We start from the raw sequence: 22507 nt of genomic DNA, 5'->3' as shown, positions 1-22507 counted from the left end.
GCTATGAAGGCTTAAAAGGCTCTGTTGCTTCTTTTTTTTTTTTTTTTTTAAGGGGGGGGGGGGGGGGTGCGCGAACCCGGTCGGGATGTAGAAGGGGGTGCGCGGCCTAAAAAGTTTGGGAACCGCTGCAATAGAGCACTGAGCTTTTAGGAGTCTTAGTTGTGCCTTTCAACCAAAAACAATAGCCAAGAAAGCCACCTTGTTTATTTCCCATGGGCTACATGTCACCAATGCATCAATGCTCCTCTAAAGCTCAGGCCAATCACCAGCTGGTCGAGCACAAGTATCTCACGACATTCTTTGAACTTGTTAGTGGGTCTAAATGGGAATCTACGAGTACTGTCCACTATCTGAAATTGCTTCATACCCGGTCTGATAGGAGTCCACTGAGTTGCAACAACATTGCACTGGAATGTCAGAGACCAAAATATCCATCCAATTTCTGTCTTGTACCACGAGATGACAGAGGGGAGATTTCAGGCCACGACTTTGAAGTCCAATGGATATTTTACTACGTGTTACGTCATGCAGCGATTCCCAAAGTGGGACCCAGTTTCTTAAAAATGACAAACTATCGCGACCCAATTCACAATTCATAATCTACACAATCTATAAATCGTGAAAAGAGAGGATTTGCGCGCAAATAAATGTTCCTGACAGCCATTTTGTAGCGATATACTTTTGAAAAATCACAACTGGTTTATGTATATGTTGTTGAAAACACTGAATTACTTTATAAATGAGAGCAAATAAATGCATGTAGGTGGATTTAACAGTCTCAGAATTGTATTCTTTTCATTTCCTTTCATCCGTTAAATGCGAGCCTTTCATACAAGATTAAATGTTATCGGTTGTCTACGATTATCAGACCGATACAAACATTCAGGCTCCCTCGTGTGCCTTAAAAGTGTACTGCAGATATTAATGTTAAATAAAAGACTTGCCGACCCAAATCAAACCCCCTCCTGAATGACTGACTTGGTTAACACACCCCACCCCCTGCTTTCCCCTCACAAAGATATTTTCTAGTGATATTCTTCCTTTACACATTATTGCCTTTAAACAACAGCGTATGTTCACCAGTATCTACAGGGAGGCGTCTTTATGTTGCAGTTTGTTGCAAGTCCTTGCCAAAAGCGTCAGAAAAAAAAAAACTATTTTCTTCTCCCTGAAATTAGTGGAACATGGATCCAGTGAAGAGACGTCTTGCCAACGCTTTGAGGTGTCAAGAGACTTTCCTTTTGTATTCTGTTCTATTATTTATTGTCCTGTTGTATTTCCATCCCTGTGAGCATGTTGGAGTACACTGTGATATTTCTCTAAGAACACTTTGTACTTGCTCACAGTATTTATCCGTTTCATGTTTCTTTTCCCATCATTCGTAAATGTTCTCTGAGCTCACGAATGAAGCAGGAATTCAGAAAGATCTTGATCAGCACAAAATAAAGACGCTATGCATTCTGGGTTCATGATGTATAAATACCACAAAGTGCATTTTGTAGGTCAGTGAGTACGCCTCATACCTGTACATGTGTCTATGTTGAGGAATGATATTGCAGATAGTGGGTGAGGTAAGATAGGTCTAGTTTCTGCACACATATTTACAATAGAAGGCTGTGTTTGGAAAGACTGGGTGCAGTTATTAAGTTATTAAAAACAACAAAAAAGAAAACAAAAGTGAAGCAGTAATTCCCAAATACTGTGGTTGGACATTCTACTAGGGTCCCCACAAACATAAGTATAATTTCTTCATTCAACGTTTATGTCAGCAACCGCCTCGTTTGTATTTATTGGTTTATTTGATCGGGACAGTGCACATTAATAAAAACATTTCTGCAAATGTGCCAGAGTTAGCCAAAAGGCTATTTTTCATCTGTAGTCCCAAAGTTAAAGCTGCAACATTCATGAGAGGGGTATTTACTGAAATAATTGATATCGTCTGACAAACGGTTTACATTTCTAGAGCTTGTGTTAACCACAGACCTTATTTCAGGCATCTAACCAAAAACCCTGTGGCTTTGAGACGAGGGAACCAATAGTGCAAAAACGCTGACTCATTTCCAGGTTTCAGGACTCATTCCTGCAGCACTCTGCTGCTTGTAACATTAACATGAAAGGCTGGCGTACATTCTGTTTGTGTAACTGATGAGAGGAAATGAAGAGAACGAGAAACCCTGTTAACTGCAAAAAATGTATTTATTTGATCTCATTCATAAAGTGTTAACATGTCTATATGTTTTCAACAACAGGTGCTATGTTTAAGTTATGATTTATCAGACATGTATCTCTTCAAAAATGGCTGGTTTACCTATTCAAGAGAATCTAACATGACGTGGACAGACAGACAGAAAACGTTTGGGAAACTATGATATGAAGTGAGCAGCAACAACAGCAAACATGAGGGATGGGGAGGTGTGGCTTTCTGCTCAACGGCTCATTATACCTGCATGAGCAGGCTGGTAATTACATTCCTTTGATAAGACATCAGTTGCATTTGGCTGCTTTTATCTCTGTATTCTAAGGAGACATCAATCAAAGCCATCCCATCCCCCTCACCTGCTCCTCTCTGAGCATCTGCTGGACTCCTGTCCCACTGCAGCTTCTTTTTTAAACAGTGTTTTATTTTCTTTATTTCTGTCTCTTTTTAAAGCTCAGTTTTTTTCAACCCACCCCTAGACTGCGTTCCTCTGAGCTCTCCTTCATTTAGTGAATCTACCTGGAAGTCAGATCCCAGACGCAGCTGCTGCTGCTTCAGTGAATCAGATAGTAATTACACGCAGATAGTGGAGCACAAATTGAATGGAATTGGCAGCACGGATTCGCCCTGCGCTTTTATTTATGTAAATCTGGCCCTGAATGTGCACCATTATCAATCACAGAGGAGATGCAGAGTGGGAGAGGCAGGTGAGTTTAAAGAGGGAGTTTCATAAATGCCAATGATTATGATTTCTTATCCTTTAAAAGCCTTTACACACCGGGGTTTCTGTTTCTTTCTGTGCAAACTGTTGTTTTTGTTTTTTCAGTACTTAGAATGCAAAAAAAAGAACATAGAATGCAAATGTGATGCACAGAAAAAGCACCATGATTTTTTTCCGGAGCAAGGTTGATTTTTCTGAGCTTTCGCACCGCAAATAAAGGCAACAACTAATCACATTTTGGCAAACAGACAAACAGACAAATGCAATATCGTATACGACAACGTGGAGGCTCCGTAGTACAAACATCGACTTTATATGAGAAGTGGACGTAGTCATTGTGACGTCACACACTGGTTGGTGAACTGACGCTTTGAAGCCTCGATTTTGGCAATTTGGCTGTCGCCATTTTGGCTTTTTGCAACCAGTGAACAGGAAGTTACCATATTTGGACTGTGGAGGAGTGACGTCGTATACGGCTTTGGTAGTGGCAGAGACCTGTCAATCACTGTGTAGCCCCGCCCTAAAGCATCCCCTGCTTTATGGTCTGTTTGACTCTAAATGGACCATTTACGAAATGAACATCGTGCTGTATTGAAGACATGAAGCATTAACTTCACTTGTCAGAACGGGAGGTTGCCGTGTGATTACGAACCAACACAGGAAACTTTATTACTTTTTCAACCTTGAAAAGGCAGCGTAGACCTTTACGCTGCACCTACACATCAGACACACAATAGAATCCTGCTAGTTGGCCCTCTGCATGCGCCAATTTATTCAAACCTCTGATTGTCGCATAAATTCGCATCGCTGACGGTACAAATTGTTTTAATGCGAAATATTCGGCAATTAGCATTCTGCATTTTCATGCTGTTCATTTCCCGTGCCCCGCTGTGTGAAGGCCTTAAGAATAGTTGTCCACACGCAGTGCTGCCCGTCAACACACGGCACCGCTCCCAGCTGCCGTTGCATATATTACCATGTGCTTTAGTAATTATCTTGTGACTGTCAAGCTTATAAATGAGCTTCTCATCCGTCTAATCAGGGTGGTACACTGGCTGGGCCCCAGCTCTCTTGATTCCACCCTAATCAATTAACACCTTGTCTGCATCGCCAGTGGCTGGTCCCGTCTGCGCTTAATATCGCTCCTTGTGCGAGAATCGACTGATGCCGGCGGTCGGCGCTGACCGACGTGCTGCTGTCTCGCTGATGTATTGCACTCCAGGGAAGAGGTGTGCGGGCAGCCCCGTGGGAGCCAGAGCTTGATAATCACGGGATGATTGGGAGATTAATTAGCTCGGCCTTGTCACTTTTTTCTCCTCTGCAAAACAGTGGAAAAAACGGGGATGTTGTTACCGCAGCAGATTGCCACCAGGATGGAGTGATGAGATGGCTGGGCCCCATCCAAAAACAGCGTATGCAGTGTTTGCAGGGGCTTGGTATATAAACCTGCAGCACACAGGAAATGTAAATCATGAGTGCTGTTTAGTTTTGCAGCAGTTTACAGAACTAGACTGTGGAGAAAGAAAAGCGTGTGTGTACAAAGTGTAGAATGCAACCTCATGATGAAGGCTGTGGGAGGGATGCTAGCTGCTTTCCTTGTCTTGTATGTTGTTGTCTTTGAATATGTTGTATGTTCCAAATTATAATGAGTGACATCTTGTTTCCTTGGGTGTTTTCATTGGAGGATAGACTGCGTTGAAAATGTGTGTGTGCATGTGTGTCTACGTCTTACAGAGGGCAGTACTGGTGTGCTGTCCATTCGTTGAAACCTTTGGAAAGTTGAAGCAGGCATTTTGCTTGTTTAACTGAAATGGAAACACCTTCACCGATATGCTAATAGAGGCCTTTAGCATAGTTTGTAATTTGTAAAAAGAACAACAGTGAGGCGAAATATAATTTATTTTCACATTTGCCCCAAAGATAGTTCTGTTCAGATGTCTTGTGCAGTTTATCTCAACACATGTACTGACTTTTAGTCCCTAGTTTGGGTCCAGCCAGTGTGCGAAATATGGGTTTGACACTTCATACAGTACGGAAGAAACCTACCGTGCTGTAGAGGGCTAAGGGCCATCGCACATCCAGAACATGATCAAACTAGTCCCCCCAGCCGTCTACTGCACTCTGCTGCTGCCAATGGGCTTGCTACTCCCTCACTACGAAGGACGCCCTGCCACCACGCTACTAAATCCTTGGTTCTACAACACAGACGTGTAGCAGTTCTGTTTATTCTACTTTCTGGAGTCCGCCTTCCAACAAACACAGTAGGTCTCTCATTCTACTCTACTGATTCTAACCAAATCAAATCATGCTTTAACTTCGACTCATGCTGCACTAAACTTTAACACTATCTTAAAACCAAGAAAGATCCAATTTAAACCCTCTTTAAACGTCAGTTTAGTTGATACTGTAAACCGAGATTAAATGTAAGTCTTTGAACTCCAATTTAAAATGTGACAATGTAACTTTAAACTTACACTTCATAACTTTAACTTTTAAAAGTGCTGCCTTTATGAGACGTACTGAGACACATAATCAAAGCAGCGTTCCAAATCGCATTCTTTTTCTTTTACTTAACACATACTGCAGCTGACCTTACAAAGAATGCACTGTTGCATGCAGTATGCCTTCAATTGGGACGTACTACTTCTTCATAATGACAAATATTTGCTGCGCAAAGGATTGTGGGTCAGAATAGCCAGGAAAGCATGCTGGCTTGCATACTACAAAATGGGACCAGCTGTAGTAGAACATCCTGGTATTTTTTGGCAAACTGCATTTGCCATATTACGAATTGGGACACACCAAATCTTTTTTTTATGGTATACTAACTATGGTAGTATGAGTATTGGAACGCACAGCAAATTTCCCTAAGAAAGTGAGTGTCATGATGCTCCTGCTGAATTCCTCTCAAGATATCAGATCAGCATGGAAACTGTTGTGGAGCTGAACAGCAAAGATTGGACAAACTCTTTTTTCCTTACTTTCAATTTTTTTCATCTATTATTTGGCGAGATTGCTCCATCAATTCGGGCAACACGTTTTTTTCAAACAAGGAGAAATTAGAGTTAAGGAACATGAGGCTAACATGAGGCTAACTGCTAACTAACTTCAGCTAGCTCGCTAGCTAACACTGTAATGTGAACAGTCTTTAAAGGGTTAACTCTTAGAGCTGAATTATTCGGTCCTGACAGCAAGCAGATAAATGTATTTTTTTATTTACAGATTTTAATTTGGGTAAGCAAGCATCTACGTTTTAGTTACGTTCTATTTCATTTTGGTAAACTTGGATTGACTAAACAGTGACACTTTCAGCTCAATTTTAAATTTAGATTATCTAATTTTAAACCTAGTTTGATTTGGACGTATCTTAAATCAATAGCAGCCCAAGAGTGTAATATCATATTTCTGTCCTTCTGCCCCAATAACTCTTTGGACGGTTATCAGCTCATCACGACACATGACAAACTATCGTGTCACACGACCCTGCAGAAAAACACAAACCACAGTTGCACGAAGAAGAAATACTTGTTGTGGCTGTTCAGTTTTAATCTGAAACAATGAGCTCATCAAGCAAAGAAAGTGATTATTACTACCACTTGGTACACTCTGCACTCCGCTTCAAACTAGGTCATGTCACCTTTCATCAAAGCCCACGCCTCAGTATGAGGCACACATGATATACAGCCATACAGCAGCAGCATTTTTTAATAATAATTCTGGACAGCACCGTACGGTGTGCTGCGGGCTGAAGCACATCTTCTCACCACTTTGTGTTGGCATACTTCCCCTTAGGCAGCAAAAAACAATCTTGACCGGGATCACATCTTGGGACACTAAGCAGCGTTGAGTGGAGTCAATACCTGGCAGAGATCTCGCTAGAGCTCAGCCCTGAAGAGGAATCGGAGCACATTAGATTGTCACGACTGATGTTTTCTCTCCTCGGGTCATTGGATTTATGTGAGTGTGTGTTTCGGCTCCCAGAATCGATGAAAGCATCTGCTGAAGATCACGGACTGTAGGGGTTCATACTTACTGGGAAATTGTGCAATATAATGTATTTTTATAAAATATATATATTCACAAAGTAGTTTTCATTTAATATAACAAGTATCGACTTTAATAAATAGGAACATGAATGATTTTTCGATGCCATCAAGATGAAGCTACTGTAGGGTAATGCTGCGTTCACACCGGTCGCGTTGATTTTCTGACGCACTGCAAAATCGCGTCCAACGTGCCGCCGGTCGTGTTCAAACCAAACGCCGCAAAATTGCGTAGCGCCGGAGAGGGGCCGTGGTTTATCGTCCTGGAAGCCGTTCACCTGGCCACCATTTCTTTCCGTTGTCAACCGTGAAAGGAATAAGGACAATTGCTGCTTTGTACGTGTTGTGGAAGTCCCTCAAACGTCGGAATGCCAAACGCCGTCATGTCTGGTTCATAATATTGTTCAGAGGAGCTCCGTGGATTGTATCGAGCTGTATTCACTGTGTCTAGCAAGCCACCGGTCGCTGTTTACTACAGCTGTAGGAACACAAAATAAACTGATTTGGCTGTGATTCAACGGCAATAAACCGACAAAAAGGGACTCCGAAATAACTACGTAATGATGCCGATTTGTAGGTTACTGGTCTTCTCAATGGAGCTCTGATGGATCGGTGCTAGGCTATGCTAACATCGTAGCAGCTCCACCAGCACTCAATAACGTCACGTAGACGTAAATACGGCAGCGTCTATTCATTGTTTGTATCGTATGGTTTACACACACACATGTATACACATAGTTTGGTCCGGTCTCTGTTGATATGAGGTATCGTAGAGCTCTGGGTGAACACAGACGGCTACAGGATTTATTTCCTGATTCAACAACGGCAGGAAGCCAGTGATGACAGGGGGAGCAACTCAACGCTGATAGGCTATCGCGCCACAGCGTCACGCGATTATGTCGCAGAAGTTGAAAAATTTCAACTCGCGCGTTGGCGATTTTGCGGCGTCCAACGCAAAAACGCGTCCATCGCGCCGCGCCATCGCAAAATCGCGCCGCGCCACTCTCATCGCGTCTGTGCATAGACTTTGTATGTAATCTCGACGCGCGTCAAAAAATCAACGCGACCGGTGTGAACGCAGCATAACTGTGAGGGTAACAGGGTCGGATGCAGACATAAATCGAACGCATATATTCATTATACTATCGATACATTATTCTGTTGTTGTGTTCACACTATAAAATACATTGAAATTGAAATGTATGTTTACTACTAAGGGTGTAATTCCCACTGTGAGATGGCAGTAACGTGTCCTCTTCACTCTTGAAAATCCTGTTTCTGTCTCGTCCGCATTTACCTTTTGATTTACTCCATAACAAACGCTATTAAACATTTCCTCCGATTGTCCATCTGATAACATCCAGATGAGAGAAGAGAGGAGGTGATGAAAATGTCCATACGCTCAACTGCATCACCATCGATTATTACCATTTCACTCACAGCTATTCGTCTCCAGGAGCAGCCTTGAGTGGTTCTCTGGATGCGTTGACACTGCATATGGAAGGAACAGATTACCATGGTGAACCTTCAGGCAACCCAGACTTTATACCGATTACCAGCATTGCCAGAGCAGGAAAAGCGTGCATCATTGTCAGACTTGAGGAAGCTACCCTACCGGCCCTGTCTTATTGCTGGAGGCTGTTTGCAGCCTGAGAGGAAGACCTGCAAGCATTACTCTGGGCTTAAAATGGTGCATCAACCACCTGTGCAAGTTTTCATGTAAAAAAATTAAAACGATCTAGATAATCTATTTATTGACTTGACTCCTATGAAAGATAAGGTGGTAAAGCACAGTGTTCTGTGAAATACATTATTTATCATCAAGTATAAGGTCCGTATTAAGTGCCTTAAAGCGGCATTCTCTCTAGTGTCCAGCAGGGGGCGACTCCTCTGGTTGTATAGAAGTCTATGAGAACATTACTCTACTTCTCTCTTGATTTATTACCTCAGTAAACATTGTAAACATGAGTTTATGGTCGCAATCTCTAGTTTCAAGTATTCTTCAATACAGCATGATGTTCATTTAGTACATTATGGTCCATTTAGAGTCAAATAGACCATAAAGCAGGGGATGCTTTAGGGCGGGGCTACTGTGATTGACAGGTTGCTTATTGTGATTGACAGGTCGCTTACGAGTTGTTGTCCGAGTTGTTGTCTGAGTTGTCAGTGTTTTTGTCTTACAACTTTAAAACCATTTCAGTTTGTTTTCACTTGAAGTTAATTGTAACATTTTGGTCGCCTAAAAAAAAGATGGCGATGGCCAAAAAACCAAGATGGCGACGGCCTGAATGCCAAAGTCAAACCAATGGTGACTATATCCTCATCTTATATACAGTCTGTCAAGGAAACAAAGCCTTATTTTAAGGAGTTAGGAATTCAATTTGGTTATACCCCCATTATTTTTGAAATATTGTCATAATGTGAATAACTGTATGTAAATGTTGTGACATTGTGGTTTCTTCAGTTGAAAGCTATAAATGAACTATAATAATAAACTGTTCTTTAGCTGAGCAGCAAATATTCAGAATAAACATATGGCAAAATGGAAGAAGTGAAGTGGAGAATACCTTTGCATCAATCGGTGACTGAACACTAGAATGTGAGCCTTTTGAAAACATTCAAATTATCAAAATTGAAAAAGGAGCAGTGCATATTGACAGTTGTTGCCTGGATTATGCCAGGGAGCAGCTGTGCTGAGACTCCTTCGCACACCAGAGCTGTTATGTGTCTAATGTAGCAATCCGTGCCCTGCCCTTGACTTTGTAACCTCAGATCATCCTGTTGGAATGTCTGCTTCCTCACCGAACTTCAACCTCAGACTTCAGCGTTCACTTTCCGCACAGTTTATATCATACTTGTCTTTTTAAAAGTAGTATGTAGCTCCATTTCTTTCAAGTGAAGAGGATGGAAAGTCTCACATTCTTAAATCGATGAAGTTTGATTAACATCTTTCACTTTTTGAAAGATTTTGTGGCTAGCAGTTGACGACTATTCAATTCCATTTTTGATCATTAAAGTTTGAGTTGAAAAGTGTCCGATTTAGCGATTCTGATTTACACTATTGGCTTCAGTGTTCGAAAAGTGAAAAGACCTCGGGTCAGAGAGTGTGATCTGTCCCTTTAAGACAGGTCTTCTGTTGCAGCGCGTCCATTTGACCTGCAGCGCCCTGCCTGTGAGGGAGGTGAGAGGGGTTACTAAATGTCCAAACTTGTTCTGCATCGAGCCTACTCACCACAACATCCACAGGAGACCAGAGTGAGGGTCCGAGCTCTCCGGGAGAGGATGACCTTTCACCTCATGCTCATCTCATCACACTGGCCTGAAAAAAACTCTCCCGAAATGCAACTTTCTCGATATTGAAGTGGGTGTAAGGGTCGGTTTGGAATTGGGCCATATTATTATTCCATCACTTTTCTTGCATAGGACCGAATGCGACACTGCAGAAATGTGAGCTGTATCATCCACATTTGTATGATTCAGCATGCCGAAGCTACAAAGACGCACAAAAGACATGGACAGAGATTGGGTAAGGACGAGAAGGAAGCTCTGATGGCAGTCTGTGGCCATTCAGAGCTAATAGTATAAGAACATTTGCATCATGTCTACAGATAGGGTTGGACTGTCATTATTAGCACAGCCAAGAGAGGTCCTTGTCATGTCCACGAAAACATGAGTTTCTGTCAGCGTTTGAACAAATAAGCGATGCTGTCATATCTGTGGAGGGGCCAGTCTCTAAATGAAATGAAAAACAAAACATAACCAGCTGAATTGTCACAGGCTACAGACATAGAAACACAATAAGGTTGTACGGCTGAAACCCCTGAAGCTACATTTGGTATGACCTTTTCACTGGACAGATACGACACAACCAAGAGAGATGTCAACATAAAGTCATGGAAATTATTTCAAAATACCATTCATGTAGAAATGTGTTGCATGTACGTGCCACTTTAAAACCATTGCTGACTGTCAGTATGTTCACATAATTAATATTATTGGTCTTAGCCTTATTTCTGAAGTCGCTTCACAAAAGGTGGCACCAAAATAAACACATTCATAACTAAATTATAGTTTAAAGCAAAAGCAGCAAGTGTGATTTGTAAAAGTTGGGTCATTGTATTTCTGCACTAATCTGCCTATCAGACAACTTTTTAAAAGTGCATAGCTTATCCAACTGCTCTCTTAGGGATGTGTTGCTGTTTGTCAGTGTGAGAGTACTGATTCCCTATAGCCTCAAAAGCACTTCAGGGATTTATCTCCATTAAGAAACAGGATTAAAAGGCTCTTGTGGTTCTCGGGGTTTCCCAGAGCCAGCTTTGTACTGCTAGCTTCTTATCCTGCACTGTCCAGTTATCAAATGGTCTTGGATAAATGCTGATCACTGAGCCTTCAAAGACCCTTTTGCTAGTGTCAGTGAATATTCTTTAGCTAGTGTCATGTGCATCATTTGGAGATGAAATATGCTCTTTTCAGTTAGTTGAAGACAAATACTGTAACAACATTATTTCATCCTTACTCTGTCATATTCTGCTGCTTGTCTAGACTCCTACAGTGACGCCTGGGGCTTCTGCAGCCTTTTGCATCTTAGTATTGTTAGATCCTGGGGTACTTCTGGCCCGATACGGGGCTACTTACTGACTCAGCTCTCTATTAAAAGATTGTCGAGCTGGTGTTCTTGCGAGGGAACTCGCCTGGCTCCGCTAACTGCCGTTACTCCCGTCGTCTACCCTGCTTCCTCCGGTCAGAGCGCGCTCGGCCGAGAGACCAGTCCTGGCCCCGGGCGCTCCCACCAGTCGCGTCGGTTATGGCAGCTTCCCTCTTATGGATCCGTGCTCTTGGTAAATGCCAGATAAGGTTTTAACGGCTAGGATTCCTTCTTTCTAAAACCGTAAGGGGTTGTTAAGTGGTTTCGGTCTCTAGGATAACCTTTCAGAACTCAGTTGTTAGACATACAATGGCTTTAACTTTTTACTGCCACGAGGAACTTTTTACTACTTGAGCAAATGAATGCACTTGAGAAATTTACTTTAAATACAGATTAGATATTTATTGCAGGTTATATTTAGTTAGTTTGCAAGGGTTAAGCTACAGCTCACATAAAACGTTACTACACTTGATTCGTTACTTTAATTTTCTTCTTCGATTATACTCATTAGTTTTAGATGCCGAGATGGCTCGGTTGGAGCTGGATGTCCAATGGTGCGATGAAAAGGTTCTTTTGGAGTTGTTAGGAGCGAAGGTCTGGCCAGACCCTCGGTCCTCCTGCTCTGCAGCAGAGTCCGTTCAACAGTCCTCAAAACTCAGTACAAAGTCTTTCTCAGGCTGCTGCGTCTTCTCCGTTGTCCAGTTGGTAAAGGCGAGCAGGGGGGAGAGGTGATTCTCCGTCTTTCAATTTTTGTCCACGAACGGCGGTCTTCTTTCCGTGAACAGAGACGAAGTCCTCGGACGCGGCTGTCGAACGAGGTCCAGTGTTTCTCCATGGATGGCTCGGTCGGTGTCCCATCGTGAATTCCCGTCTTGCTGTTTGCAAGTCACTTCTTTTATCCATCATTTGGGCTGTCAGCCCCCTCCTGTTCAATACATGATCTCATCCCCCCACCCTCTGGAAAGGGTGTTGGGTTCGAACATGTCCTATTTTCTGCCAAGTCATCCTGACAAAACACTTGTATCGCAGCTCCGGTTACACAGGACATTTGTTAAACACTTATTACAATTGTTAAATCACTCTACTTAGTACACATTTGCTTATAAAATGATTATTGATCTCATCCATCATTATTGTGCTTTGTGTCTTTTCTTCTCAACCATCATTATTTCCCCATCCCTTGAAGCAAACACCCTGCTTACTTCCTCTTTCTCTGTACTTTCTACACTCAGACTGCACTATACTCAGATGCACTTATTATTATTATCAGGTTTACATTTGTTAAATCACTCTATGTATTAAACATTTGTTATGTAACGATCATACACTTTATCTTTCGATTACACTTTAACTATTGATTTCTGAGTATATGCTTTTTATATCCTGACCTTCCCCTGATCGTGTATGCATGTTTTCGAGGCAGCTCTGTTGGGCTCAACTCTTCTTGACAGTATCTTCAGTATCTTGACCCAGAGAAGTTCATGCGTGGTTAACGTTGTAACAAGTGGTTAACTTTGTGCAACCATGACGGTTAGGTCTAGGCAACAAAAATAATCAAGGTTATGTTCGGGCAACAACAATACTTATCGTTGTGCAACGGTCATGGGTATGTGTAGGCAACAACAATACTTATCGTTGTGCAATGATCATGGTTATGTGTAGGCAACAACAATACTTATCGTTGTGCAACGGTCATGGTTATGTGTAGGCAACAACAATACTTATCGTTGTGCAATGGTCATGTTTATGTTCGGGCAACAACAATACTTAACGTTGTGAAACGGTCATGGTTATGTGTAGGCAACAAAAATACTTAACGTTGTGAAACGGTCATGGTTATGTGTAGGTAACAAACATACTTAACGTTGTGAAACGGTCATGGTTATGTGTAGGTAACAAAAATACTTTACGTTGTGAAACGGTCATGGTTATGTGTAGGCAACAACAATACTTAACGTTGTGAAACGGTCATGGTTATGTGTAGGTAACAAACATACTTAACGTTGTGAAACAGTCATGGTTATGTGTAGGCAACAACAATACTTAACGTTGTGAAACGGTCATGGTTATGTGTAGGTAACAAACATACTTAACGTTGTGAAACGGTCATGGTTATGTGTAGGCAACAACAATACTTAACGTTGTGAAACGGTCATGGTTATATGTAGGCAACAACAATACTTAACGTTGTGCAACGGTCAAGGGTATGTGGAGGCAACAAAAATACTTAACGTTGTGAAACTGTCATGGTTATGTGTAGGTAACAAACATACTTATCGCTGTGCAACGGTCATGGTTATGTGTAGGCAACAACAATACTTATCGTTGTGCAACGGTCATGGTTATACTTAACGTTGTGAATCGGTCATGGTTATACTTAACGTTGTGAAACGGTCATGGTTATACTTAACGTTGCGCAACGGTCATGGTTATGTGCAGGCAACAACAATACTTAACGTTGTGAAACGGTCATGGTTATGTGTAGGTAACAAACATACTTAACGTTGTGAAACGGTCATGGTTATGTGTAGGAAACACAAATACTTAACGTTGTGAAACGGTTATGGTTATGACATTTCAAGAACACATTTGAGGAAGATGTTGGTGAATGAGGCCCATTGTCAGTCAGTTAAAGGCTTTATGAGTTGAATACTTGACCTAAGATTAAAAGCTTGAAAGTCAATAATTGAGAACTATGAGGGTTGCTGCCGGTGTCGACTACTGTGCACCTGTACACAGCTCTCCACAGCAATCATTCAAAGCCTTTTGAATTGTGCAACATAACACTTTGACCTGCAGCAAGCAACAATACAGACGTTTGAAAGGACGCCAATGTGTGCTACAATTGAACCCTCACTGCCAGGTACTTTGCGTTTTGTGGTTTTTCTTTTCATACGTTGTATCTGAAGTTGCTTCTGCCTCCAGCCCACAGAGCTTTTGAACTCTTAATAATGTAGAACGGTATAAAATGGAGGCATGATTTAGAGGATTATATTTTTCTTAACCTAGAGGGATTAGTCCATAGCGAGGTCTTCAATGTTGTGAAAATACTGTCGGACGTGGAATTGCAAATTCTATTTAGATGAGACCGAGATATCTAAAATACAACAGGATGAACACAAATATCCCATTATTGTGAATAAATCGACCACATTTTAGAAAAAGCCCAGCGCTCACTACCTGCAACCAATACCTTTTCAAGACCTGTTCATTTAAATGATTTCCTCCACATGTCAGTCACGTTATGTCATTAAAAGTATTCCACCATTCATGGCTACAGACTCATTCCAAATAAAAGAGCCAGGGGAAGTTAGTTAATCAGATAACGGTTTGAAGGGTTTGGGGACTGTTTGCTCGGTGAGTGGTTCTATACAGAGGATTATCAATGATTTACTCAGGATTATAGACCAGATTTGTGGCGTTCTGAAGTGATAACAATCCACAGACAAAAGACTCTGGCAGGCCCATATTCTTAATGATTATCGTCCTACGGACAGCTGGAAAATGGCCCAGAGTTATCGCTATTCCAGCATGCCGGAAGCCTATTATGGCAGTCAATATCTAGAGCTATCTGTTGTTGGCAAGCTTTACTGCCGTCAATACAAATTCCTCTCAGCCTGCACCGCATATCCACACATACATCGATTGCACCGAGTCGCAGTGATTTGAAGACTCCGCGCCACAGATGTGTGAAGAGATTCAATGTCTCGTGTGCTCTATGCTTTACAGGTGATGCATCATCTGTCCCATTGCCCCCGACAGAGTGTAGAAAATCAAGATCAGTTTATCGGGGGAGCAAGACCAGGGGCTGCTCATTCAACATGTGTCCCCGTTTTGTATTGGTGCCGCCACAAATGTATAACTGGTCCAGAGGTCTGTACTTTCTAAGGTAGATACGTCAAAGCAGTTATACATTAGATCAATCATCTCCAAAGCGCTTTAAAACAGAAGTTACGAGTGGGATATCAATGCAATACTTGAACAAACGGTATGCTGTCTAAAAACATGAACATGATGAAATAAAAAAACATTTCGAAATGATTTGGGTTCTTGGCTGACAAGAAATGATAAGATACGCACTGTCCAGTTCTCGATAGGATGGGTGCTATAGCAAAGAAATATGTGACAGGATTAAAATGGATTGATCCGCACACTGAACAGCTCCCGTTAGAAGGACTTTCATTGCTGCGTAACTTTCGAGCACCAGGCTCTTCCTCAGACTTCAAGTACAGAAAGGTACTTGAAGATGATGATAAAGGAATATAGCAGTAGAAAAATGTACTCCACATTAATAACTACTCAATGAAGGCCTCTGGCTGACGATTCAATTAAATGTATTTAGTATAGCCCAAAATCACGAATTTGCCTCAGAGGGCTTTGCAATCTGTACACATATGACATCCTCTGTCCCGGGACCCTCACATCGGAACAGGAAAGACTCTTTAACGGGGAGAAAAAAAAGGAAGAAACCTTAGGGAGAGCAACAGGACGGACAAGCCCCCATACTAAATATATAAACACAGGTGATATACCAAACACAAATACAGAGGTGGATGAGTCAAACAAACGCAGGACTTTTGTCCAGGAGACTGCTGTTTATGTCCATGCGAAAAAATAAAAATAAAGTCAGTCACATAAGTAGTTACTCAGCAAAGGTAACATCAACCACACTCAAACCCAAAACCCAACCCACCAAGTGGTTTAGTTTCCATGCTGACGCTAGATTGGTACATAAAGCGTCATAGCTTGAAGCTCAGGAGCACTAACCAAGCTTCAATATTTGATGAGTTGCGGGTGAGAATGTGACCTACTAGAAGTGCCTCTGTCTTTTTGTCATTATAAGCTGTTACAGGGAAAAATATTACCAAATATTACCAAAAAAAGGAAAAGCAGTATAAAGATAAATGCAGTATTGTTACAAGATACATGACACTCCTCAGTGAGGCCTTTAGGTTCTTGGCTGACAAACATCGAGAAGGTTCTGTAGTGAGTTGTAGTCATGCATTTCCCTTGTGATACAGAAATACTTGCAACGTCAAGGGGACCCCCGGCCCTGCCTCCCTTTTGTTCCCTTTCAGAGGGATATTTATTGTACTTAAGTATCAAAAGTAATTTTCTGATATTAAATGTACTTAAGTATTGAAAGTAAAAGTACAAATAGACAAAGGTTTTGCTCAAGCTGAATCTGCAATTGGGCGACTGCTACCATCATAACTCCATCTGATCATCCACAACATGACTCAAATATCAAAACATGATCAAAACTAAAGCAGCACCGAAAGTAACAACCCAGTCATTACTTGAAACTGAAAAATGTCCTGTTCATCTTCAGAAGAAGTTGGTTTTCAAAATTGCGAGAATTCAGTTTCGCTCTTCTTGGGCTGAAGACTAATCCTGCGATGCTAAATAGTCTTTCACAGGCCGCTGAGGCAGGTAGAGGTGTGTTCAGCGTCACAGACAGCTAAGATCTCACAACTGTCAACACTTCCTCAGCTCACTAACTAGCTAGCGATCTGTCTACTACACGAATTGTCTCATTTGATTTACGATAGCTAGCGAACGTTAGCCTAACATACACCATGTATAGGAAGATCAGACACCTGTCTCCCCCCGCTCCCCCGCCAAAGATATCCTCCAATCCTGTGGGGATTAATCTTACTTTACCTCAATGTGTTTCCTGAGGTTGGATGGGCAGTTTTTGAATGCCAATATTTCAGTAACTTTGGGTAAGCATAAGAGGCACTTCATCCGGTATGAAGAATCTTTCACTCCAACATGAGAAAACATGTCTCACAAATATGACCACGGGTGTTGGTCTTCGTCACCACCGTCGTTTGTTGCGGGAGTAGCAGGTGCTTCCATTTCTGCTTCCATCATGAAATCAGTCATCGTAGAGTGGAATTCTACTCAGGTAGTCGCTCGCTAGCTATAGCATGTAGCATCCTGCTATAGCATGTAGCATCCTGGGCATCACTGGGAATCAAAACACCGCGGCTTTGAGAGCACTTGTTTGCAATTGCGCATTAACGTGATTAACCAATGATTTAACTTGCTGCTCGGACCATTGATTCACCAAACCTGCTTGCTTGCAGTCTGTGTTCCACCACAGTCCCCGACGCTGCTCTCATGATTCATTTTGTTTCTAAAGATAGATTTGATTTTGTAGCGAGTAACGAAGGTTTCAGGGGAAATGTATCGGAGTCAAAGTATCAGTTTTCTTTGCAAAATGTAGTGAAGTAAAAGTAAAAGTCAACAGAAATATAAATAGTAAAGTAAAGTACAGATATCCAAAAAAACGACTGCAGTACAGTAACAAAGTATTTATACTTACTTCGTTACTATACACCACTGCTCCCCAGTCACCTGATCGCCACACCCACCTACACACCTGCTCTTCATTTCCTTAATTACTCTCAGACTTTATTGCTCTCCAGCCCCAATGTCTTGCCAGATCATCCGTGTCGCTTCCCTGCAACAGCTTTCCAGACTTCCCTGCCTTGATCTGAAGGCCACAGTCACCCTGCCTAACCTACCACCGGCCTTTGACCGGTTTTCCACTCTTGCCATTTGGATTTGCTTGCATGGTAGGATCGCTTTCTGGTTGCCAAATGTAAGCCTGTTGACCACAGTTCCTAGTAAGATCTACTTAGTTCTGGTGGCTCTGCCTCTTCCCTGCCTTTCTCTGAAATGAGCAAACCAATGCACACTGCGATGGCTGATCTTGTTCAGGAGGTATCGTAGCATCAGTGGCAAGTATTCCATACTTTACCCTTGTCTTTGTCAACTCTACTATTGCCATTTCCCCTCCTGGATCAGTCCTAGTTTGGCAACCTTCTGATTGTACTAGGTCTTAAAGAGAAGTGTCGGGCTAATCTTGATGCAGTCAAACAAATAATTTTAATGTAAGCTTTCATAGCTGCGGCATGACTGTGTCAGCAGGGTATAGGTACGGTCATGGTGCATTTCTGTTGTACAAAACCGCAAACAAACACAGAACATTCACCAGGGAGACCGCTGTTTGCTTCAATAAGCTCAAATGTACAGGTATGTGTACTTTATACAGGTTCCTGTTGAGATCCCAAGAAGTTAAATCCTGAAATGCAGCAATGCAAAGTCACTGAAAACTTTAAAAAATGTTTTCTGAAAAGCAGTCACGAGACTAACTAAACCGTACCGCCGCAAAATGAAACTGCAATCGACAACAAGCATGTCGGCTTTATCCACCAAATGAGCCAACTTGTCCCTGTGAAGACTACAGTCGGGCTGAATAATGAAATAAGCAGTCGCTGGTCCCTCAGAGCTTCCAGGAAACCAGCTGCAGAGTCACTGTTCTGAGGGTGCAGCGCCTTGTTAAAATGCACTGCATCAAAGTTTCCTTGGTAGTAATAGCTGACAGAGAACATAATGTGAATTTGACCTGACAGATCTCTGAGAGAAAGAGGAAAAAAATAAAGAGACTGTGGAAGGAGAGAACCGGGGTGAAGTCAGGTCTCGCAGCTCTTTTCTAAAGTCAGTCCAGCACCAAGCGCATTTCAATTGAGAAGTCGTCCATGGCTCCCTAGAAACGTCAGAATGCCGTCTTTTTAAAAACAAAACATAATTTCTTAAAGTTAGTCTATAACACTTTGCTGTTTCACACATCTCCAAATTACAGAATGTCATTTCACTCATCAAACCAGAAGACAATCCTCTCTGGATTGTGTGGAAGTTGAAATTTAAACCCGCATTCTTGTCTCGTCTCCCTCTCCAGAACAAGGATCCTTGGTTTAAAAGTTTTTCATTATAGATGACTCCAGATTGTCTGCCATTTCATCACTCTTCTTTCCATTCCCTGCGCCACAGTCAACAGGCAAGTGCTAAGCAAAGGCTATTTTCTGTTCCAACATATACAAGATAAAACGTTAAAAACTCCCTTTGTGAGAACTGAGTATTGATGATGCAGTCAAGAATGTACTAACCGTGACTGAATGTTTAATGAGTTAAGCTGGGGCTGTAGCAGAGCGCTATTGTTGCATCAACACTCAACAATACAACACATGGAAAAGCAGTAATGGAGTTTTCTCATGGATATCTGCAATTGTTTGGCTGCAAAATGAGTTTGTTTTATGGCTGTGGGGACGGTGAGTCCGTGGTCCGCCCAACATGTTCTCTACTCATTGAGCTCAACAACCATTGGATGGGCTACCATGGGATTTTGTACCGACATTTACGGTCCCCAGCTCATGAATCTTACCAACGTTGGTGATGTCCTGACTTTTCTTTTGCGAACACCATGGATGTTTTCATTGTTTTTTGGTGAAATATCGTGACAACAAATCTGTGGACTGCCATGGAACTTTGTACAGATATTCACATTCCCAACAGCACGAATTATACAGACTTTGGTTGGAACCTTTTTAATCTATAAAGTCAAATATTTAATTTGTTTTTTTATGACCAAATGGCTGCCAAATCAATGTATTTGCCATCAGGCTCAGCTGTACTTTGCATAGCTTACATAGCTCTTTCTTTACAGCTCTTTGGTTGATGCAATTCACTTTTTTGTCTCAAGTCTGTCATCTCCTTTATGTGAATTTATTGGAATGTTTCTATGTTGTTTTTAACTTTTTGCTGTATTTGTTTTTTAAATCTGTGTTGTTATGCGGCGCTGTGTGAAACTTTTGCGACGCCATCTTGGCCAGGACCTCCTTGGAAATCTCAAAGGAGTTATCTTGGCTCAAAATAAGTTTCAATAAGATGAGAGAAGCAGCAAGTCCTCACATTATGGGAATCTGAAATCAGCCTCGCTTACTTGATAAATTACTTAAATAGTCGATGCATTATCATATTTATAGTTTATGAATATTGTGTTTGATGAATTGAGCTCATAAGCAACTTTTCTTTTGTGTTTTCGAGTTCTCCGTCTGTTGCAGCCTCCTGCTGTTACTTACGGCTGGTAATATGAGTTTTACATGAAACATGTTGGCGTGAGCAGCTCTACAGACTAAGCTCAGTGCTCACACAGACTGCACTAATGGGAACAGGAATCTGACTGTTTTCATTCTGTGGCACAGATGTTGTCGGGTCTGTTTACCTGCCCCATCTGGGATTAGTGTTAATGTGGCATCCTGTCACAGCCTAGGCGGCTCTAAGGGTGTAGGAAAAACCTGTAATTGCTAACATCAGTCATTTAAAAACACTTGTCTCCCCACCCCCTACCCCCACAGTGCCCCCCAGGGTTGAGCCCTATGAAGGATGGGACTGGGTGCTACGACCACCACATCGGCATCGACTGCTCCGACGGTTTCAACGGAGGATGTGAGCAGCTGTGTCTCCAGCAGCTGGCTCCTCTAGAGGATGACCCGACACTCTACAACATCCAGATGTTCTGTGGGTAAGAAAGAACATATTTACCGCTTCATATTTTCAATTACTGTCCTTTTATTCCAGAACCAAACCAGCCACAGTTGAGTACAAACATCACTCATATCACCAATCAATACTTCTGGAATAACTACTGGAAACGATGCAAGTGAACTATCTTGATTACATGACTTTTGATACTTAACATGCCATTGGAAGTATTATGTTTCCGGGTGAAATATCCCTGTAACTGTGACTTTAATGTAAAAGACTAAATAACAATAATCATAATCATAATGTCCAGGACTATCGGCCTTCACGTCTGTTTTTGTGATTTATTTGCATGTCAATTTTCAGAGCTTTCACATTGAAAATAAAGGCATCAACCAACTAATATAAAAACACTATACATATTCAAAATGTGTCCCCTAGTGTACAACAACACGGACGCTCTGTAGTTTGAACCAAGACGGCAAACTTTATTTCTCAGCACAGACCAGATTCACTCCTTTCTTATTTATTAAAGATAAATACATATCTTTAAGTATTTTGCTTAAAGGAAACTCAATAAAATATATTATAGTAGCTTCGAAAATACAGCAATTTACCAGAGACTGCCAGACTCTGCTCGGTTTGCTTAGGCTCCTGGCAGTTGGTTGGTCTGCCTGTGTGAATCTATTCAAACCTTTTATTGAAAAAGGGATGCAACTGTTGCAAAAGAGAGAAAACTCCAGAAAAAAGGCTCTTAGAAAGGAGCTGGGCCACCATGATCCTCTAGAAGGGCTTCAGTGCTCCTTGGTAGCTGTCTCCTCCTGGAGGGGTGGACAGCTTTCATTTCAAACATATTCCTGCATCCTATATGATGATGAGAGCACTGGCTTGCCCATCACTCTAAAATCAGCACTGAGAAAATGTAACCGTGCCTTCAACGCCTTCAATGAAGAGCACCGTCAACCAGGCCGCTAAACTAACCAGCGACCCCTCCCACCCAGCCCACCACCCCGTCCTGCTTCTTTCCTCCTGAAGGCCTCTATGTTCAAAAACAGCTTCTTTCCAACACTAACTCTCCTTTTGTTCAGGGTTATTGCCTCTTAGTCCGGGAATGATGGCAAACCTTAGTGTGACTGTCTAGCATGTCATGTTGACTTGACTTTTTGTGCCATTGTCCTCCACCACCAACTCAATTTGAAAGAATAAATACAAAAACAAATCTTTTATCAACAAAGTTAAAATTAATAAATTGCAAAAAACATAAGAATTGTAGTCCTTACATCAGCAACATCGTGTGAACAGCATCATTGCTGTATGAGGTCCGGTGGCTGTGAAGGCCATTGTGCGTGATTCACGTCTTCCTCATCACACCACTCAGTGAGCCCTGGTGCCCTTTGAACCCTCTTGCGAGATCACTTCCTTACCCCCGCCATCTTCAGTGCCATTTCATATGTAGATACTATATGATGTATCAATGCAACATCAATGCTTGACATCCTCACGAGTCTTCGCTCAGCAGCATATAACTAAGGCTTTTTGAAAGGCGAGTGACCCCGCTAGAATCATCC

General features: G+C 41.9%; 1 protein-coding gene across 1 annotated transcript in view; it reads left to right on the top strand.

Annotated features, from left to right (window-relative positions):
* astn1 (astrotactin 1) overlaps positions 1–22507 on the top strand; it is a gene marked incomplete at its 5' end in the record, with an annotated part of 390125 nt that overhangs the window by 155897 nt on the left and 211721 nt on the right. Inside the window, one exon of the mRNA XM_079284766.1 lies at positions 20813–20979. Coding sequence (XP_079140892.1) covers positions 20813–20979 — 167 coding nt within the window. The remainder of the gene's footprint in view (positions 1–20812; positions 20980–22507) is intronic.

The sequence above is a fragment of the Melanostigma gelatinosum genome, assembly GCF_949748355.1.
Source record: "Melanostigma gelatinosum genome assembly, chromosome: 15".
NCBI classification, from domain to species: Eukaryota; Metazoa; Chordata; class Actinopteri; order Perciformes; family Zoarcidae; genus Melanostigma; species Melanostigma gelatinosum.
This window is presented reverse-complemented; position numbering and strand designations above follow the sequence as displayed.